The sequence below is a fragment of the Trifolium pratense genome, linkage group LG6 (assembly GCF_020283565.1).
Source record: "Trifolium pratense cultivar HEN17-A07 linkage group LG6, ARS_RC_1.1, whole genome shotgun sequence".
NCBI classification, from domain to species: domain Eukaryota; kingdom Viridiplantae; phylum Streptophyta; class Magnoliopsida; order Fabales; family Fabaceae; genus Trifolium; species Trifolium pratense.
The window spans coordinates 31346447-31367986 of record NC_060064.1 but is presented as its reverse complement, the minus strand read 5'-3'; the positions used below and the strand labels follow the sequence as shown (position 1 = coordinate 31367986).

The 21540-nt window shown below is 32.4% G+C and overlaps 2 protein-coding genes and 1 non-coding gene across 4 annotated transcripts; all 3 read right to left on the bottom strand.

Annotated features, from left to right (window-relative positions):
• Positions 1-2266: 2266 nt before the first annotated feature.
• LOC123891530 lies at positions 2267-6066 on the bottom strand. Its single transcript, XM_045941413.1, has 3 exons — positions 5842-6066; positions 5615-5720; positions 2267-2714 (listed from the first exon to the last, which is right to left on the bottom strand). Exons 1-3 carry the CDS (start codon positions 5887-5889, stop codon positions 2566-2568), a joined length of 303 nt encoding a protein of 100 aa, XP_045797369.1. The 5' UTR covers positions 5890-6066; the 3' UTR covers positions 2267-2565.
• Positions 6067-9974: 3908 nt separating this feature from the next.
• On the bottom strand, positions 9975-10125 carry LOC123893403. The gene has a single exon (XR_006803499.1). It is a non-coding gene; the product is annotated as a U12 minor spliceosomal RNA (small nuclear RNA).
• Positions 10126-12010: 1885 nt separating this feature from the next.
• LOC123891529 (sulfate transporter 4.1, chloroplastic-like) lies at positions 12011-21277 on the bottom strand. Of its 2 annotated transcripts, none has more exons than XM_045941411.1 (17): positions 20831-21277; positions 20662-20710; positions 19456-19657; positions 18893-19061; positions 17827-17892; positions 17637-17744; positions 16640-16747; positions 16480-16545; positions 16020-16080; positions 15779-15906; positions 15023-15064; positions 14249-14365; positions 14125-14176; positions 13580-13718; positions 13416-13504; positions 12643-12719; positions 12011-12537 (listed from the first exon to the last, which is right to left on the bottom strand). In XM_045941411.1, the coding sequence occupies exons 1-17, from the start codon at positions 21152-21154 to the stop codon at positions 12208-12210; spliced, it is 2127 nt and encodes a 708-aa protein (XP_045797367.1). In that variant the 5' UTR covers positions 21155-21277; the 3' UTR covers positions 12011-12207. The 2 variants fall into 2 exon arrangements, with proteins under 2 accessions (XP_045797367.1, XP_045797368.1); XM_045941412.1 differs by having other exon boundaries at positions 19456-19604; positions 20831-20910.
• Between the last annotated feature and the right edge of the window lie 263 nt (positions 21278-21540).

Here is a 21540-nt window from a genome sequence, read left to right as displayed (position 1 = left end):
ACTTCATCAGAACAAAACGATCTCTATGGTAAGATAAAAAGACAAATAAAATTATAAACAAGAAGGCATACCATCACCAAAATTAGAGTCCCTCAAACACCATGAGAACAAGAAAATCCCTCAGAAAAAGAGAAGTAAGAATCAACCATGAGTAAGACAAAGTAAAAGAGAGTCTCTAATCCTCCTGATCCATCAAGACCCAACATATATAACATCCCAACAAATTCTATCGTTTCCAACATAAAATAATAAAATAAGATGAATACCTCACTCAAAAAAAAATGGTGAATACCTCCAATCCTTCTGCCTTATGTGCTATGTAAGAAAGTAAGAGTAAATAAAAAGAAGTAAGAGTTAAAAGAGAGAGTAGAGTGGTAGTTAAATTAAATGTTCCTTTCCTTCCTAGTACTATTCAAAATAATATTTGTGGGAATCACTTCACCTCACTTGGATTCGTCTTTAACATAACGTTGACGTGACATGGAGTTCTGTATTCATGTCGAATGCATCATATGTACATACAAGACAACATAGTAATTTGTCAACCGAAAATAAAAAAAAAAGACAACATGGCGAAAAAAACGGTATTTGCCGTATCATCATCATATGTATATGAATCATAACGTTATCTAAGATAAAATAAAACTACATAGAAATCCTTATTCTGCTCACATGGCATTCTTTTATTTGCTAATTCATTGACATGGATCACTTAGCTTTTACATAAGATAGACCATAGTAGCTTCGTGCTCCTTCCTAGCTAACTTCCGTATAATACAAAACATGAGAATCTTAATTATTTGCATTACATTTTTTTATTTAATTATTTTCAAGAAATATCTAAAATGACATAATATTAAAGAATAAAATAATACTCTCTTCCTATTCTTATTATGGAGTACAATAAAAAATTTACTTGTTAGATATACTTTGTCTATATTATGCATCAGATACATCTAACATTCTATGAATTTAAAAGATAAACTTTTTCTTGTAATAAGATGATGTAGAAATAATATTTTGAAAATCGTATATTAATTTATTCTTTTACAGTTAAAAATTATCATTTAACACAAATAACTGCGGTCCCTATATTTAGTGTAAAAAAAAGATAAAATAGACAAAGATATGTACATAAGATGAGGAAAAAGGCCAAAAACACCTTAGATAATAATAGTGAAAAAGTAGAAAATGCAGGAAATTCAAACGTAGATAATCTTATTATTTGATATGTCAAGTTAAGTTAAATTTCGCATTAAATGGAAGGATTATGGTAACATATAAGTGGGAAAATCCATAAAGATAATATCTTAAAGTATTGAGCAAATATATAGTGTTTAACTTTTATGATTGCACATTCAAATGTATTGATCCAACTCACTGAAGTTCTCCCTCAAGGCCTATCAGCGGTATTAATTAATTAGAGTTCAGTTCGACTTGATGCAAGAGCGGAAAAGAGTCTTTGTGTTGGGTGGAGGACGCAAAGAGTATTTGAGTGAGAGATGTTAGAATATGTTAAGTGTGATTTAATGTCATGCATTGGAAGAAAGTGTTGAAAGTTAAACAACATGTATAAAGTGAGAAAACACGTAAACTCAATTTCTTAAGATTCTGGGTGAAGATGTGATGTCCAGTTATATTATTGCATGCTCATAGTCCAATATCTTAATCTAATCAGTGAGGCTCCATCGCAAGGCTCAATATTTAACTTGTTCTCTTAAGACATAGTAAGACCCTTATTTTGTTTTAATAATTACTACTCCTCTCATAAAAATTGTCATATTAAATCATGTAACACTAGCTAAAAAGGAAATCATAAATTATCTCAAAACAATTACTGCTCCTCTCATCAGTCGATTTTATTATTTTAATCCAATAGTCATTAAAAAATATTTTAAAATATTTATGAGGGTTAACGTACTCCTAGGTAATTTTTCAGCCTGAAATTTTTTAGAAGTAACCCATATTAGAGATATATTTAAGTTGACACGTTTTAACATCATTCCAAGAGTTACTCGCAGTAACTTTTTAGCTAGGAGCACTCAACTTCTAAGAATTTTTTTTTCAGGAGTCCAAACTCTTGAGAAATAATTTCAAATAAGTTGTTTTTCGAGGTCTTTAAATTTTTTTAGAGATGACGAATTTACTGCATTTTCGAGAAAATTTCCCTTGAAAAATCAACACATTTCTTTGTAGTGATAGTATTAATTAAAAAATATATTATTTAAAAATATTAACTAATATTACAAATTAAAAATGACAACTAATTAATTTAGGACAATTTATTTTACAAATCTAACAATTAATAATTAATTATTATAGTACAAAGAAAATATATTACAATTACATTACAACAATAATAATTGAGAACCATATATATATATCATGCATGTAATACATAGTCATTAGGGAGGGACCACATACTAGAGACACGTTACACTTGAAAAAGTAGCTAGCTATATCAATGAAAAGCCTTAGTAATTTTGGCTTTTTGTTAAGAAATTGATGAAATATCATAAAACATAGAGATAAGAGATAGATCGTTTTCAAGAGGTAAATTAATTTTTAGTCGTTGGTTGAACCTTTGGAGGAATCTGAGATGATTTTCTTTAGCATCTGATTTGTCTCTTCTTCGGACATTCGCTCGTCTTTACTCTTTGATTTTGCATACGCCTCAAAAAATTCTTTGTTCTCTTTCTCCAGCTCATTCCAAACTGCATTAATTATTTTATATCATAAATTCATCTAAATTAAATGTACGGATGTAATGTGGTTCATAAATGTGACTGTGATATATGTATTTTTGTTGGCACGTGTATAAATATGTTTGGATGTTTGGATTTGCTTTGTGTGGAAGATATCATATATCATACATAAATGAAACAAACATGCTATTGTATACCAAGAAAACAAACAAACATGGTTAGGTTCATTTTTTCCTTAAACTTTTGGAAATAATAAGTGAAGCTATATACAACATTTATAGCTAGAGTAATGTAACATAATAAATAGCAAGTACTTATAGATATATATATAGGAGTATATTTTAATATGAAGGAAATACAAACAAATAATAAGATGCCATCGTTAACTCTTTATAATGTTAACTTTGAAAATCTTACCATATTTTACACCAAATTTCTAATAATTGTGTTTAAAGGTTCATCCAAATATAATATTTTATTAAAATCTATTAGAAATAGTAAAGTTGCCATCTAGACTAGGTTTATAGACTAGGTTTATATTAGTTGTCATATTCGTACTAAGAATAATGCTAGCAATACACTCTTTAACAAACACACTCCAACACACACTCTTTTATCGCTTGAAATTCACATGGGTCCCATAAAAAATGTGGTCCCATAAAGATGAATTCTTACTATTTTTAGTAAATTACCACATCTTAACTTCCCTTTTTTCATTTATAAAATTCACTATTTTTAAAAAAATTGTATAATAAGATCACTTTTGACCCATTTTTAGGTCATATTAGAACTTTAGATGCACCCGTAAATTGTGTGTTGCTTCTTAAAATGTATATTTTAAGAGAAAGAGAGCAGACTCTTTTTTAGTTGAGTTGCTTCCTTTTGCTTAGTACATAGAAGAGGACCTAGATTCACCGTTGTAACTGTTTCACGCAGTTACACGTAGTAAAGGATCTTGGCCATACAATTTTGATCGGACGGCTACTGTACAAGCAGTCAAATTTTAATTTATTTAATTATAATTATCCAATTTAAATTGGATGGTCAGAAACAGTTACTGCGTCAACTGCGTGACGCAATAACTATGTTAAATCCAAATCCCGGAGAAGGCCAAATATACAAGAAAACATAAATAACCCTAAAAGAGCTTATATGATTTTATTTTTTAACAGCAAAGATATAAGTTATTAATAATTTGGAAAAAGTACAAGGGGTGCTAACCCATAAAGGTAAGATAACTATATGTATTACTCACCCAAATCACCAAAGAAAACAAATAGGTGGGTCTTCAACGATTGATAATCTTGTGGATAGGGTGAAACTCTCATCTTAGAAATGGTTTCTTGATAAAAACCCTGATAGCCCTTGCTCTTTCTACGAGTGGGAGGTTCAACCTCGCTTGTGCTGGTCCAATAAAGTGAGGTGAGGATGCGGTGCTTGGAGGTTTTTGGCTCCTATTGAGTGGTATCTCTTGGAGTGTCCGCTCTTAGTTGGCTTTTCTCATCCCCTCTTTTTGGTAGCTGCTTTGATTGGTTTTGGTGGTTTGTTGCTCTCCGAATCCCTTTTTGGGTGTTTCTTATGTATATTTCTATTTTTTTTTTAGTATTTCTTGTACTCTTTACTCTATATTCTGGTCATTTTATTCGTTATATATATTTATCTATTTTCCATTAAAAAAAAGTGGGAGATATCCCAACAATAGCTTATAAGATTTGATTGAATGTCTTAGTTACGTTTGTGTTGAACTATTTTTACTTTAGTCTAAGGGTTTGAATATCTCTTATATTTGCTTATAAGTTATAATTTCATTTTGATTATCATAAAAGGAAAACAAAATCTCAAATAGGTATAAGTTACACTTAGTGCTTCAAATCCACTCCTTTTATTTTTTTGTTAACTCTTTCGTTCTTAGGAAATTGGGACCCTAATAATTTAAGGTCTATTCAAATATTGTTCTACTCAGTAATACTTTTTTTTTTATTTACTTACTTATTTGTCAATAAATCTTTAGTTATTTATTACAGAAAGAGTACGTAATAGATGAAGTAATATAATAAATTATTAAGGGTATTATAGAAAAAAGAGAAATTAAGGTATCAAAGGTAACAAAAATTATTGGTTATTTTGGTATATGTAAAAATTAAAATTAAAAAAAAAAACTACAATAAAAAAGAACCGGGGGAGTATGTTCTATATTTTTGTCTTTTTAAAAATATATTCATATCTTTCACATGAATTACAATTTTTTTTTTAAGAACATGAATTACAATATTAATTTGAAGCCCTAATTTTTTTTAATGGAAATTTGAAGCCTTAAGTTTATGGGTTGTGCAAGTTATACATGTGTTTGAATACCACATCTTATGAGCTAAAGTGAGATTCAAACCCATTTAACATTAATTAACAAATATTAATATATTGTTTTTGTTTTAGCTAGGATTGCAAATTTTCCATGAGAGAGTCGTGTGTATAGAGCTTCCAAAGGGAGAGTCTTAGTAAACTCTCAATACATGATCAAGCCTTTTGAGGGTTTTAATTAGTTTATCAAACAAATTGAACTATCTTTAGTTAATTAAAAGGTCGTACATATATGATAACTATAGGTATCATATCTCTCATGCTTAAAAAAAAAAATCTTATCTCTAATATTCATCTCTTCAATTTTGCATGACAAGAAATAGAGTATTAATTTTCCATGTGTTAATAACTTAAAAAACAAGCTGGGTTAGAATGGAAGAGTGTAATTAATTAAGAACATATATATATCGGCAGAAATGCCCCCAAACAGCCGACTCAGTTGGTGAGCTGAGAGATATCGAAAGACTACTGATCAAAAATTTCAAGTTCAAACTTCGGAAATTAACACAACCTACTAACATTTGTCTATCGAAAAATATATATATATATACCTGTGGAAGTTATGACTGGCTTAATATTTGCATGCTTTGAGAGAGCTTCCATGCATTCTTCCTTTGTCATGTGAAAGATCAAACACTTCTCAATCAAGTGTTGCACCTAATTTTTATACCAAGACATGTCAAACATCCATGAATATGACTAAATTATAAGACAAAAACAAATAATGAAATATTAAAAGAATACAAAAAAATTGAAACTTTAATTAACTCTTAATTACCATATGAATGTATGAAGCTGATGATGAAGAAGAAGAAGGCTCTCCCATGATCACAACACTAACAAAGGTTATTACTTCTTAAGGAAAATTAATATATTAGTGAAAAGTAAAAATAATGTGAAGCTAGGTAGCTAGTTATAGAGAAGAGGTGCAAATTATATGATTTGATGTATATGAAATTATGAATGTAAGATATATAATAAGATCTAATCTTTATAATCTTTAATGCAGGTGCAAAGACAAATACGGTACAATATAAAGTAGAGAGGGTGGTAAGGTGGGACCAATAGTCCCACGTGAGAGATAAATGATAAATGGCTGAGAAAGGATTAGAAGAGATTGTAAATGACTATTTTTTGTGATTTTGTGGAATTGCCAATAGATGTTTCTGCCTCCTTCACGTGATTTGTAGGACCTCTTCAAAACACAAATCCTCAAATACAGACAACAAACTTAGATCGTCAACACTTATATACATATTATTCCCCTAATGTGAGTAAATACACTGTATTTAGTTAGAAATGTTTTTAAAATATCAATAGTTAGTTGGTGAATCGGGGATTGGCGCTGAATTTGGTAGGGAGGACCACGGTTCGATCCTTGCAACTATGATCGGGAGGTGACTGAAATCACTTTATGCAAAAACGGGTCTCCGAATCAAATTAGACGGCCAAATGGGCCGGATACTATATGCAAGCCCGCCGTAAGGGGGTTGCAAGGTGAGCAACGGCATCGGGCCTCCGAATTTTGGAGGTCTTAACTCAAAATTTTATAACTGTTGGTCGATCAAAACTGTCTGAAACCGTTTAGACTATCGAACTGGAACCGGTTTTCTCAAACTACTAATTTTGATACATAGGGTTCCCTTGCAATCAAATCAATTAATGTTCATTCATTTTTTGTCGATTATTATACTACATCCGTCCTAATATATAAGACTTGTATGCAAAATTTTATTGTCTTATTTTACAAGACCCTTAAAGTTTAAGGTGTATTAATTAAGTTTTCACAAAAATACTCTTAATTAAATGAAGGGGTAAAATTGAAGGAGTAAACCAAAAGTAAATCAAAAATAATATATAATTGAAGGGTAATTTCAAAAAGATGCCGTATATTATTGACAAATTTAATACAATTTTTTTTTTTAATTGTTATGCTTTTTGTGAAAGAGGTCTTATATATTAAGACGAATTATATTAATGAAATCTAAAGGGCAAAATGTTGTGAATTTCATCAAACTAGTTGAAATTCAAAATGAATTCAAAGATAAATTAATTATGAGGTCGTGAGTTTACAATGTCTAAGTTCTATAATTCTAAGGGTATTGATGATCACATGTAAATACACATAGTTTTTAGTAATATATCTAAAATCGAAGAAAAAATTACAATTATTGTGTAAACCGAACAAAATATCTAACTACATCTTTCTCTTAGAAACTAACTATGTGAAAATTGTTACAGTACATAGATCATCCTCAACTATCTCACAATACACTCACACTCTCCAAAACAAATATTTAACTACATCTCACGAAAATGATATTTCCTTTATGTGAGGAAACAATTCTAATCAATGGGTGGTGGTGATGCTTAGTGGTTGCAACTGCAATGGTATTGAGGGTTTACCAATCAGTTAAACAAGATGGAGAGAGAAGGGAGAACAAAATCTTCAACAATAATGAGTAAATCTGATTTTAATTTTATTTTAATGAGGTGTAAAATTTTAATTGGTTGTGTGTAAGAATAAGTTTTTTTTTTTGCTCAAATGTAAGAATAAGTTGTTGAGTGAGTATTCATGCAAGAATTTCTCCTAACACAATAGTACAAAACAAAAAATGAGATATAAGCTTAAATGTTTTTTACTGGTGTATCTAAAAACAAATAATATAAGTCCAATATATAGTTTTCGTCTCTCCCTTGTACACTAAGCGATGTGAGACTTCTCCAATAGCTATTTTTTTTAACCTCCTTTATTTAAGAATTTGAACGATATGAGACTTGACAATCGACCCTAACATTATATTTCTCTTTGTATATATTTCTATAAAACTAAAACAAATCTATCAAATCCTAATTTCTATTCTTTCAAACTAAGTCCGTAATCCTTTTCCTAATTTCTTCATTATTCTCTTTGGGTCGATATTCTTTTTATTACGTGATAATGTTGTGCTATTGTGAAACTAACAAATATCTTACACCAAACATGTTGTGTGAAATCTCCGCAACAAAATGGTAGAGTGGATAGAAAGTGTCAATGCATTTTGAATGTTGGTAGAGCTCTTCTTTTCCAATCATATACAACTTGAAGTAGAGCCATGGGGCATGGTTTAGTAGACTCAATATTTGATTAAGAATTTGGAATGGTGTGAAGTGAACTCGCCCATTTGTTGTTTAAGTAGATGACATTGCTCTATCATTTTCAAACCAAGGACTAGGGTCAAGTTGTGGAATTGGAGCTACTAATTAGAAGAAATATCTCAACAATATTATAAGCATGAATAACTCTTCATGAGATGGTTGGTCCACTGGAACATGCATCGGCATAAGATTGATCTCAATTTAATTTTGTTTTAGATATTGCAGCATGTCTTGGTAGTTATTAACAAACCACAATATACTTCTTACAACATGACTTCTATAGACAATTTTTTTTTTGTTACATAGACAAATTTTGTTTGACGCTAAAAGTTAAATTTTTTTTATTTTTAATATGAGTCGGTGGCCACGACGACTTATCCCAAATGGTAAAAATTTTAAACTTAAACTATTTTAATAAAATAAAAAATTACACTAGTTTGGTAAAACAAAATGGCTAGACCGGCTAACTTTTACAAATTTGTGGGTTTGATCTCCTCGCTTTCATAAATAGCAATTTTGTCCCATAGTTTTAGGTCTTTTAGCAAAAAACTGACCCCCGCTAATTTTAATCACCAAATCAACACATACATGAACAGAGACGACTCATATGTCAGGTGGGTTCCATCATGTGTGTGAGTTGTTTTGATGGAATTAAGCTGACGGTGTACCAGACACTGATCCTTTAGACTCTTATGTATTTCGTGAAAGAAAATAAGATAGTGTATATCTATTAAGGGGTCAATAAATATTTAGGCCCATTGTAATCACATAGTGTATATAACTCTTTGAACTCTTCAAAATTCGAATCAGATTGAGATTATCAGATATTCTCTCGGTTTAAGCATAGATCCACTATATGTCTAGGAAAATAATTAATCACATTATTTAACTTCTTCACACCTATATAAATGTGTTATATATTTTCATTTGAAACACTGCAAGTATTAGAGCGCAATATGACCAACCAATAGAGTTCAGCAAATTAATCTGAAACCAAACAATGCATGTACATCATGAGCAAGCAATGAGATGAAACACACATAATTGTTAAAATATATATGATCCATAGTTTGGGATAGATAGTATTATTTTCTCTATTTTCTTTTCCATTAAGGGATTGATAGTATTCTATTATAAAGTCAGAGTAAAGCTCGCCAACTTATCAAGGTTTTCATAATCTAATTTTTACATTAACCCGTTTCACATGATGAAAACAAAAATAGACTTAATTGTATTTTTCGTCCCCTATGTATTGTCAAATCATGCTTTATGTGCCGGCTAATAAAAAATGAAATTAAGGCAAAACCGTAAAAAAAATCCAAAAAGGGTCAATAATGTTTAATTTTTAATTGAGGGAACCAAAAAACATGTAAAATAGGGGAAAAATATAATTAGGACTCGTTTGAATTAACTTATTTTTGAGTTTATACAAACAGATTATGCAATTTTTATGTATTATTATAAGTTTGTCAAGCTAGTTTATGATAAAATAGCTTATAAAAATACAATTTTCACTAATGTAAACTTATAAAATAACACAAAACCTAATCTATGCATAAACTCAAAAATAAACTAGAGCCCTTACCCTAATATTTTCTATGAAAGAGAATAATATATAAATGAAATAAAAAAACAAGAAATAATAAATAAAATAACAAAGAAAAATGACAATCCTATAGATTAGGAAAAAAAATTCAAAATAAGCAATATAAAAGTAAAAATTCAAAGAAATATAAAAAAAAAAATATTGAAGTTGAATTGGGGGTTGGGTTTGGGAGGCCCGCACATGTGAGTTCTGCAAAGTAAGCAGCGTCAACACACGGCCAGCCTATCACCCCTCCAAAAATTATTGCATCATGTTGTTAGATGCTGCGACCGGCTCCCACCGTTCGCTTTGTTTTCCTTACTCATTAGTTTAAGGCAAGTTTCATTGTTGCTTCTACCTTCTTATTTATAACACTTCATATTGAGTCCTGTTAACTAAATAACCGATGTGGGACTCTAAAACTTCATAAAACTATACTAGTTAAATTGGAACCGATGTGGGACTCAAAAACTTCAAACGCTATTTGGCATATTCATATGGGAACTCTTATTTGGAGCTGTGTTTCTTTTCTTTGCTACTATGGTCTATGTATGAGTAATTTTATTGACGGAGAACATCCCCAATGCAAATACCAATTCTCACCTTATTTTGAGTGTGTGAGAATGAGGCGTCAATATTGCACGTGTACCTTCTTGTGCTTGGCTTCATCCACAGCATAGGCGAAGGATCCGATATGTTGGTTATGTTCCAAGCTTGCTGGGCATGCTTCCAACTCGTGAGCAGAGTTCTAGCTCTATCACACACCGTCTGATTCGTTTTCATATGCTCCACAATGTGAGACTGAAGAGCTCTTGTTGGACTATGTCACACCGCTGCATAATTGAAAACTAATTATCTGCTACTGTTTTATTAATATCAATTCCTTCAGCCACGTTTAACCATAAGCTTGTATGCTGCCGGCACTGCACGCTCTTATGCAGATAAAAAAGACATGCATTCCTTACAAACTGCACAATTCACACACGTTGGTAAAAACATTACAACCAATCCGCCACAGAAGATTTTTCACTTTAGGTGGAATTTTTGCGCGCCAGATCAGGTTCCAGCTGCCTGTAATGTTGTGCCTTTCCCGAATACCTGAACGATTAATGCACAATTTATATGCGCTGCTCACCGAGTATTCCAGTCACCACATAAGCATATCTTTGTGTACAGAATGCAGCAGCGGGGTCTGCAGAATGCTCTGCTGTAGTGCCTCTGTCAAACATGCCAGAAATAAGATCTCTCTTTCAAGATTTTAAATTGTGCTGCAGTAGGTAGGTCATGCACTCTTATAGCAGCAACAGCAGGTTGTACATCATCTGGTTTGGATAGGAACATGCCTCCCGGAGGCTGGAGCCAATTTTGCTCTCGGACTTGTATTTTCTCTCCCGTCCCAATACTCCACTTACAACCTCCTTGCACCACAGAGCTTCCTTCAAATGCACATGTTTTCAGATTTGCAAGTATGCTTTCTGTACTGTTTAATTACGGATTTGCAAGTATGCTTTCTGTACTGTTTAATTCATTGTGTTGTGCATCAATGAATTGATTTTAAGGGTGAATTCAAGTTAGTGTAATCTTCCTCTGTACTGGTTGGATGGGTGTTATTTACCTCTGCACAAGTTCACTTCTTTGAGTTTGGTACGGTTTCATGGTGAAAGTTGTGCGTATTCATAATGTCCTGTGAACAATTATCTCATATATGGATTAATATGGAAATGTTGCTATGGTGGTATTTTAAAATATATTGTTACTGAGGTGCATTGTGTTGGACATTAATAATAGTGGTTCTTCTAAAGTTTGGTCACATTCATATCTCTACTATATGCTTATAGCCACCATTTATATCCACGCATCAAACCCATAAGTGTTGACTGTTGAGCATAAGAGGGTGTGTTATGTTGGAGCAATCCTCACCTTATAAATCAGTTTTGTAAAATTGAGTCAGACTTATCACAAAATTAGCCAAAGTGATTAGCAAATCTGATATCTTTAACCAAATTTTGATGCAAGTCATTAGCATACCACTGATAATAGCCTAATACATTTTTTATATTAGACAAATCTCTACTCTTAAGAACCACAAATCAATGGCATGAAACCAGGGTATGCTGGAGGTGGCCAGAGTGCCCCATTAAACCTGTCACTAACTTTTTGGCCAAACCAAATTGATTTTTAAGTAGGTCAAACACAATGGAAAGAAGAGTTGCATACCAGAACATAAAATACACAATATAAATTCATTCACAAAATTTCATTTAGTATATTTTACAACTTGCCAAGCAAATATTACACTTTCTTTTTACAAAAACATTATTATTGTTTAACATTAGCTTGATTACACTGCATTTCACCTATTCATTGCAAAACTATTTGAAAGAATGGCTAACTACACATTTTTACATTACAAAGCAGACTTCAATGTTCTTTTGACAACAATGGCTCTGATTGAGAATCTCTGATTGGGGCGAGTGGAGGCCTTCCATTACCAGACTCTAAGTCGGTAGGTGTACGACTTTCCTCTCTGGGTTTAAATAGTTGTGACAAGAAGCTTGGTTTTTCGTCTGATGTAGAAGAGCGTGATGATTGTGAACTTTCATATCCTGGTTTCAAGCTTTGAACATGCTGCAAGCAAACTTGAACAGCATCGTGTACTCTCACAAAGTACCACTCTTTCCCTATCAACTCCACCAGACCGGATTTAGACAACGTAAGCAGAATATCTGGGTTTGGATTGGATATTGCAATCTGCAATGAAAAAACCAAAGTGGATTGGTTGTAAGAACATTAACAGACTTATCGTGATAATTTGATGAATCAAATAGTCGTTGAAATTCCAAAATCTCACTCTACCTGAATGTCGCGTAACTTGTACTCCTGATACAAGTCTTTCAAAGCCTGAACAGCACTAGAGTCTATGTAGGTCACAGCTGCAGTCATCATAACCATAGCATAGAACAAAAGAGGCACAATTGTCATCATCATTGTTCATAATTGAGTTTATGGGCAAACATAAATTGAAGCACAGACACAAACACAGACACCGACACGTAGACACCAATAATAATTTGAGAAAATGACATAATTCAATATAATCATAAGTGTTGGTGTCATGTCGGTGTCGGACACCAACGTGTGTCCAACACCGGGACACGTCTAATCCGAGGAGTATTCGTGCTTCATATTATATAATAGAAAGAAAAAAAAAAACAATTAAGAACTTCAATACAATGTTCATGCGATTCATCAAACCGAGGGAGCTAACATATAACAATTCAAAATACAGCATAACTTCAAATGCATAGGATCCAGCAAACACAAAATTAAGAGTAATTACATTATTAATAAATATATGTAACTATATTCATTGGGTATCAAAATTATCATGGAAATCAATAAATGATATGATTAAGTGAAGTTGTGAGTTGTGACTACTATATTGCAGGTGTTCTTTAACTAAGATAACATTTCAACAACTACAAAATTAAAAGGAGAGAATAAAAGAGAAAAATAAGTTTCAAGGTGTAAAATCCTAGCATGCTCAGAAATATGTTGGTTCATAACAGTATTCAGACACATAAAAATACAGCTTATGCTACTTTGAACACAGGGTAAGCAGCACTTACGTGCCATCTCTATAATCACAAAATTGATTCTTTCAACCTCGGGACCACGTCTTGTATAACTATCAACAACAACTTCATATTCCCGCAACCTGATATAGTACTCTAAATCAGTTAAACAATAATCTAGATAGGAAATATGTCAATTACAACTCATCTATTGTTACCTGTCCTTTATGTAACTAATATTTGCAAAATAAATAGGAGCATCGATACGAACAATTACAATTCCATTGTATGTATATGCTTCAGGATATTGTTTAACATTTCTATACACAGTTGTCCCTGGCAAACGACCCAAAACAGCTGCAGCACACCACAAACAATAATATTAGCAAACAAACATATTTTACACTACATGCATCTATATATTTACATGCATGTGCACACACATCTAGAAACTAACACACTATCCTCAAATCCCATGAGAAACTAACAATGTATGAACTAACACACTATCCAATAATTTTTTATATCTATATGGAGACATCACCTTACTAACACTCTCTTCTCCACCTGAATATCAAAGAATCATGTCATCATTTATGTAAATGTTATTCAAGAAGATGAAAACCTATTTGTTCTTACTGATGGTTACCTTGAACCTGAAGTGATATCTCCATACAGATATAAAAACTTAAAGATATAGTGTGTTAGTCCATACTTCAGCAACAACATACATAATTTCTGAACATACAAAAAAAAAACTTACCAACGTGAGGATTTGCTGACTCGTGAATTACAAAAGCAAGTGAAGCTCCAACCTACAATTTCAAAACCCTTATCAAAATTGTGTGTCTATTACTTATTAACGTAACAAATGTCACCGTACTCACCCCAACAAGTACACCAATCTCAATACCAAGGAACAATGTCATACTGCTAGTAATGGTCCAAAGAAGAAAATCTTTTTTATCTACGCGCCACAAAAAAATGGCCTCATCATAATCTACCTGGAAAAATCATGTTAAACTATTAAAGTAAATGCTTTGATGTGGAAAAACTGATAACCACAAACTTGATCAGTTGAATTTAGAGAAACAAGATATGGAAGCTGACTAAAGTTTTCCACAATACATCATTTTGGTTGAATTAGTAAATTATAAAATAATTTGGGGTTGACAACAAGATATTCTATACAAACTAATATTTATTAATGAAACATGGAATTTATAAAATGGAGTAATACTATAAACTAAATAAAATATTTGTGCAGTTTCACATAGAAACCAGACTCTTTTCCAAAAAAACAAAACCATAGATTAATGTATGTTATCAGTACCAAATAAAATATCATAACAGTTTGAATTTTAAGAACGGAATCAAAGCATTAATGATAGGACGTAATGACATCGTTTGATTATTGATTAATGTAGCCAACCCCAACGGTGCAAAAGGGTGATTGTTGTAGATGTATACTTTCCACTTGCCACCACATAAAACTTATAATATTACCAATTAGTCAATGTTTGGGAGAGAACGTAGGGGTTGGAGTGATAAGGAGATCATGGTTTCAACTCCCTCCACTAACATTTTCATATAGAAAAAAAAAAACTACTTATCAATGTTTGACATGAAATTAATCACTCAGCACAACATGTAATGCTTACCAGACCAATCACAGCAGAGATTACGATGGCAGCAAGCGCAGACTGGATTATTGCAATGCAATCATAAAATTCAAAATTAGTTTATGTTTGGGTAATAGAATAGAAATAAAATATACAAAATTTAGAATTCAATAAAAACAAATTGAGAAACAGTTTAACAATTTTGTTACTCTTAATGTCATATATCCTATTGAATAATTTTGAGTAAATAATCAAATAGCTCCTCAATAGATGCTTAAGGTGATATAAAGATGGTTCTCTAAAAGATTTTGGGCATCATTTAAAGGGTGCCTTGGCACAAAGTTTAGAGTTGTTGCTGTGTGACCGGAGGTCATGGGTTTGAGCCATGGAATTAAGCTTTTGAAAATACAAGGTAAGACTGCCTACAAAAGATCCATAATAAATCTGGCCCTTCCCTGGAGCCCATTATGAAGGGAGATCCATAGCACCTGGTTGCCCTTTGTTTAACAACTTGGTCCTTAAATCAGTAATTATTTTAAACAGTGAAGGATCAAATTAATCTCCAAAATGGATCAACTTAATATTCCAGCTATCTTTCAATGATCAATTTGAGCATTTACTTAAATATCACTGTAGTTTTATGGATTGAATCCCAGCAGATGTCAGCAGTAAAATATAATAGGTGCAAGCAGAACTTCAATTTGAAAAGGAAATAAAAAATAGTCCAACATAGATAACACCAGGAAATAACATTTTCAAATGTGACATATGAGCTATAAACACTTGAAAACAAACCTGAGGTATGCTCTCAAATAATGGCGTCAGAAACAAAAGTGCACAAGTTATTATGATCCCTGAAACTATCCCAGATACTCCAGATTTCGCACCACTTTCATGATTAACAGCTGATCTTGAAAAGGATCCTACATAACGTTCAAAGGGGGAAAATCTATTCAAGATATATTTTCATCTCAAAATAAACATAATATTTAAATTTGTTGATGCTTTGGTACCCAAAGCCAAGTAGAAGTATGACCTGTAGTAGGGTATGCTGAAAAGAATGAACCAAGAACATTGGAAACACCAAGACCGAACAACTGTTCAATAACATTCACAAAGTATGTTTTAAAAACAAAACAAAAAACTGTCTTTCATTTTCCAGTAACTACAATCAATACTTGTAGCCACTTTTTAGAAAAGCAAACTGGGTACCAATTAGATTCTTGCGTAAATCAAGGGAGCAGATTTATCAATGGCAGATTACAGTGGCCAGCCAAAATCGGCCATATAAATATGGTTTTTTGGCCTATGGCGGCTGGCACATAATACGCCATTCCCTGGAGGACATTTGGCAACACAGCTAGGGAGGTGCCACTAATAGGTTGGAGCAGTAATTACTCGGATTTTCAGGGTGCGCAACCTCATAGGATATACTTATATAAAACAGAAACCATCAGGGATTTGTAGATGTAAATATATTTTGGAAAGAAATATACCTCTTGATTTGAATCCAACTCATACCCATTCTTTGCTGCTAACGCCTTTGCGATTCCTACTGACTCCTTTATTTTGAAAATTTAGCCAAATTAAGATCAAAGTTACCAATCTATGATTTCAATTAAAGGAAAACTAATTGGGATGAAACAGAGATCTTACCAGTATAGCCACGCCTGTTATAAGAAAAGCAGTTGGAATTAAGGACTCTGCGTACTCAAAAGCTCTTGGAACAGAAAATTTGGGGAGGCCCTGAGGTATCTCTCCCACCTAATTAAAAAACAATAATCTTTATCAAATTGACTTAATTGCTATCAGCTTCATTAAAATGTTAGTGAATTACTGACCGGAAACAGAAATAGTTCTCATTTACAAAAGAACATCCATGCCAACAAAATAAGTAGTAACTCAAAGATTAAAGCGATTTTCACAACTCACAGTACTTACAAAATCAAAAACTGAGCGATGACACCAGACAACACAGCAAAGATTTCTCAGTTAGGACGGTAAATTTAGGGAGGTAACCAGAGAAAGTGAATGGCCGCAACAATTTTTTTAGACCACACAATAACAGTAGACTCAAATGATTTTATATAGAGTTTTTCATTTAACTAAAATAGTAGTTTTTGTAATATATTGACGGTTAAATGAATGTCTAGAATAATCTTCAATGAAGGTGGCTTCTTCAAGAAAAACAAAGATAAACTCTAAAAAATCAATTAAAAATAAAATGTACAAACATAATTTGATACTGGCTTTGTTGGTTCAGTGCACCGGACATTAATCACATGTGATGTGGGAGATATTTTGACGATTTCTATATGCACTGGCACTATGGCTTCAAAATCATCCTCAATGTCACTGTCACTGTCAACCGAATACATGCCGAAAGAAAACTAGAAAGTATTCATATTAATATGTAAGTTCCTATTTTGCTGATTTAGTTCCAAACTTCCAATTAAAACCTAATTGAACTAATACTTAAAAAAAATGATGAACAACAATTATGAAGGGGTATAAGAACAAAAGGTTTTAATCTTATCTTATTATTTAACTTTTAAATCTAGTTTGTAGCTTCACCAAGAGTCATATGAACATGAATGTGTTCTAAAAAATATATTATAAATCCAAAAACACATCTCGTCCATTTGATTCTTACCAAAGAAATTGATGGCGGATGAAATATTTTTACAAAGAGTGTTCCCAGAACTACTGCTGTAAGAGGACCTGCAGCTCTCAAGAATCGCAAGTATTTCCTTGATTTTCCCTGGATATATAACATCATACAATGAACAGGATGTTGATAAGTGACATAAATATTTCACCAAACATCAGAGATAGATTCATACCAGGTGTTTCATGACAAGAAGTATTGCAAGCATAACTGATCCCAGGACAAAAGGGGGCCATTGAAACTACAAAAGGGAAAACCACCTCTGTTAAATTAAGGGGTTTGATAGGTATGGCACCAGAACAAGAAAGAAAAGACAGAAAATGAACATATGTATGATGATTTAAAAGCAATAAGAAACAGATCATCGCAATCTGAGTTTCAAAATAAGAATCTTGATTCAAATTAATAATTTATCAAATTTAGAGGGAGCTTTAACTTGTTAAATTGAAATTATATACTAAACCCTAACTTGTGAACATGCAGTGTGATAAAGTACATAAAAAATAATGTTTTCCTAACAAAAGCTTCGCTTGTAAACTTATTCTTCTTGAAACCTCGAGACATACAGTGCTTTAGGAGTTCCTTCTCAAACTTCATATATATCTTGAACAACTTAAGTCAAATATTTACGAGAAGGTAAACACTAGGTTCCAGAACCCGAGTTTTTGTCAACAAAAAAAAAAACCAGCTAAACAATTTAATTTACAGGAACCTATTTAAAAATGCTTGAAAATTATAGGTCCCTAGATATCAATTTAATTTAGTTTATATTATTTTGGTATTGCTTACCATTATTTTATATTTCATGTTTTCTGCATGGATTTAATGGCAGCAAAACTAATCCTAATCCTCTAAGAATGAGTTACATTACATGAGATCTATTTGAACGTTACTAATGCATTTATTCTTATTTCCTGCTCCATTAGAGTTTTTCAGCAAATTTATATCTTGTTTGTTGTGTAGTGTGACCAAGTTCTAGGTCTAAGCATGATGCGAAATGACCCATACAGGAAAAACACAATGTATCCATTTTCATCTATTCTGCACCCAACAAAACCTAACTATGTCTATCATCAAACTTTATCATAACTTCATTAGTCACCTAAATTATTTAGCTATCAGTACCATCTATAAATATTCTGGAATTACAAACATTAGTTTCAATGAGAAAATTTGCTAGTTAATCACAACTAGTAGAAGAAACTTCATTGGATAATTCATTTTTCAAATTTATTGCATACCTTATCAGCTCCAGCTATTATACTTTTAACTAACGGTATAATCTTGCTACTTCTGTCTATCTCATACCCCAAAAAGTACTTTGCTTGAGATAAACCAATCACAATAGCTGAAGCAGTTGTAAAGCCAGAGATTACAGAATGGCTAATGAAACGGATCAGCCACCCAAGCCTGAAAATACCAAAGACAGGTACGTATAGGTTAATCCCTTTCACAAGAAAAATCAGGCTTGATGCTGAGTGCTAAGTTATCAAAATCATATAACTGCTAGAAGAGTTTCAACCCCTCCTCTTGGTATTAAAATAAAGCAGTCTTCTTGCAATTTAAGGCATTGCAAATTTGCAATTATAATGAAAATACTACAGCAATATTTATTTGCATATTAATATAATCATTTGTAAGTGCTTAGATGCATGAACATTGAGGAGAAAGTACCATTAAACATTAGTTAGAGTATCAGATGCTCTAGGAGACAAAACACAAGGACGAAAAATTTGTTCCCGTGTTCATACCTAAGTTAAAATGCTATACTTATAATGATAAAAATAAGGAGTGGCAAAAATACCTCAATAGTCCCATTATGCACTCCAGTATCCCAACCATAAGGGCCAGTAAAATTGCCAACTCTGTGTATAATTCACTGGATGTATCAGCTACGCTGCCTAGAACATTAGAGACCAATAGAGAAACCAATGCTACCGGGCCGACTGCAAGCTGGCGAGAAGACCCAAATATGGCATACATAAATATGGGCACAAAACCAGAGTCTTCCTTGCAAAGAGAAAAACATTAATCACCAGATATTATATTACATAGAACTTCAGTATATATAAAGATTAATGACAATAGAATTAAACAACATGGAGTGTTAAAAAGGACGAAATGAAACTGACAAGAACAAAAACATAGAATTTCATCGACATCAACATGGCATAAAGCCATAAACAATATTGGTTTGGTGTTTAGATCAATGAAAGATAAGATTCATAAGTATAACTCAAAGACATGCTAGTTTAGCTGGTTTGGAAATACTATTTGGTACGATTCAAATCTAAAAATGTCAAAAACCAACAAAGGCATTATATTGGTCTAGTGCACAAACTCCTTAGTGCACAGTATCATTTCACTTATCTTGTTTCCCTTAATCCTTTCTTCCAGTTCTTAATAAAAATACTGTTCTTGGCTTCGAGCATACTTTTCCCATTTACTCAATAGTTTAAAATAAAATCAAATCACTAATCATTGAAAAAAAATTACGCAGTAGACTTAAACTTCACTCTTCAAAATTAAAACGACGACAGTTCGGAAATTCGCTTTTATCAAAAAAGTTAAAAGTAAAGTTAATTCAAATTATCATGAAAGTTAAAACAAATATACTATGGATTTAATGATCAATCATAATTGTCAGATCAATGTTTGACTTTAGTCGTAACTACTTATAAAGTCACATATAATTAATTGTGATTTGCTGATAATATAAAACTTGTGGATTTAATATTTTTGTACACTATCAATGAATCATAATCGTGAGTATCTCCTAAAAGAGATTTTAAATGCAACAGCACTAAAATATGAAGTACTGACACTCCTCATGGCTCAGATTAGGCGTGTCCGGTCAGTGTCCGACACAACACCGACACTCATAATTATATTGAATTATGTCATTTTCTCACAATATTATCGGTGTCCACGTGTCGGTGTTTCTGCTTCATGAAGTATACGCCTAATCGGAAAAAATTCATCAACAGCTTGGACAATTAAGCAAGCTTACAGAGTCCATATATTGGTTGAAGTCCAGCTAATTTTGCATATGACATCGACTGCATGAACAAGAAAGAACTAAATTAGCATAATAAAATAAATTAAAATTGAAAGTTAAAAAATGAAAAATGAAAACGGAAACATTTTCAGTTATTTTGTGATCGGAGAAAAACCGTTACCTGAGGAACAAGCATAACACCGACGGTAATTCCGGCCATTAGATCGACCTGAAAATACTCGCGCCATTTATAGATACGAATCCAACGAAAACAAGGGAGAAAAAACTCGAGCCATTGAAGCCAAGTCATTCCACGAACTTTTGAAGCCCACTGTGAAATCGCGACATTCGGCGGCAACGAAGAAGAAGTAGGATTGGTGTTCGGGTGTTGCATAGGAATAACTCTGATAGGACGAGTGGAAGAAGAGGAAGTCGTCGGCATGGATGCGGCGGAGGGAAGGTCGGAGTAACTGTGCGATGCGAAGGTTGTTATCTCCATGCGCATCGCCGGCGCATTGGTGTTTTGTTCAGAATTAGCGCGCGTGTGTGTGTGCGTGGCGCGTGGTTGTTGAAGAATCTGAAGTGAATGTGATGGTGGAGATTTGAAGAGGAACGAAATGATATAACAGAATGTGAGCCCACAAAAATAAAAAATTATATTTTATAGTTTTTTTTTATTTATTTTTGGCTTAAATGCACTTTTGATCCCCTATTTTTAAAAAAATGAAGTTTTGGTCCCCCTATTTTAAAAACTAACTTTTTAGTCCCCCAATTTTATTTTATTTTGAGTTTTGATCCCTCATTCCATTTTAAGGCTAATTTTGTTGATGTGGCATTGCCACTAATGCATATCAGCGTCCATGTGGACAAATTTAATATCCATGTCATTAT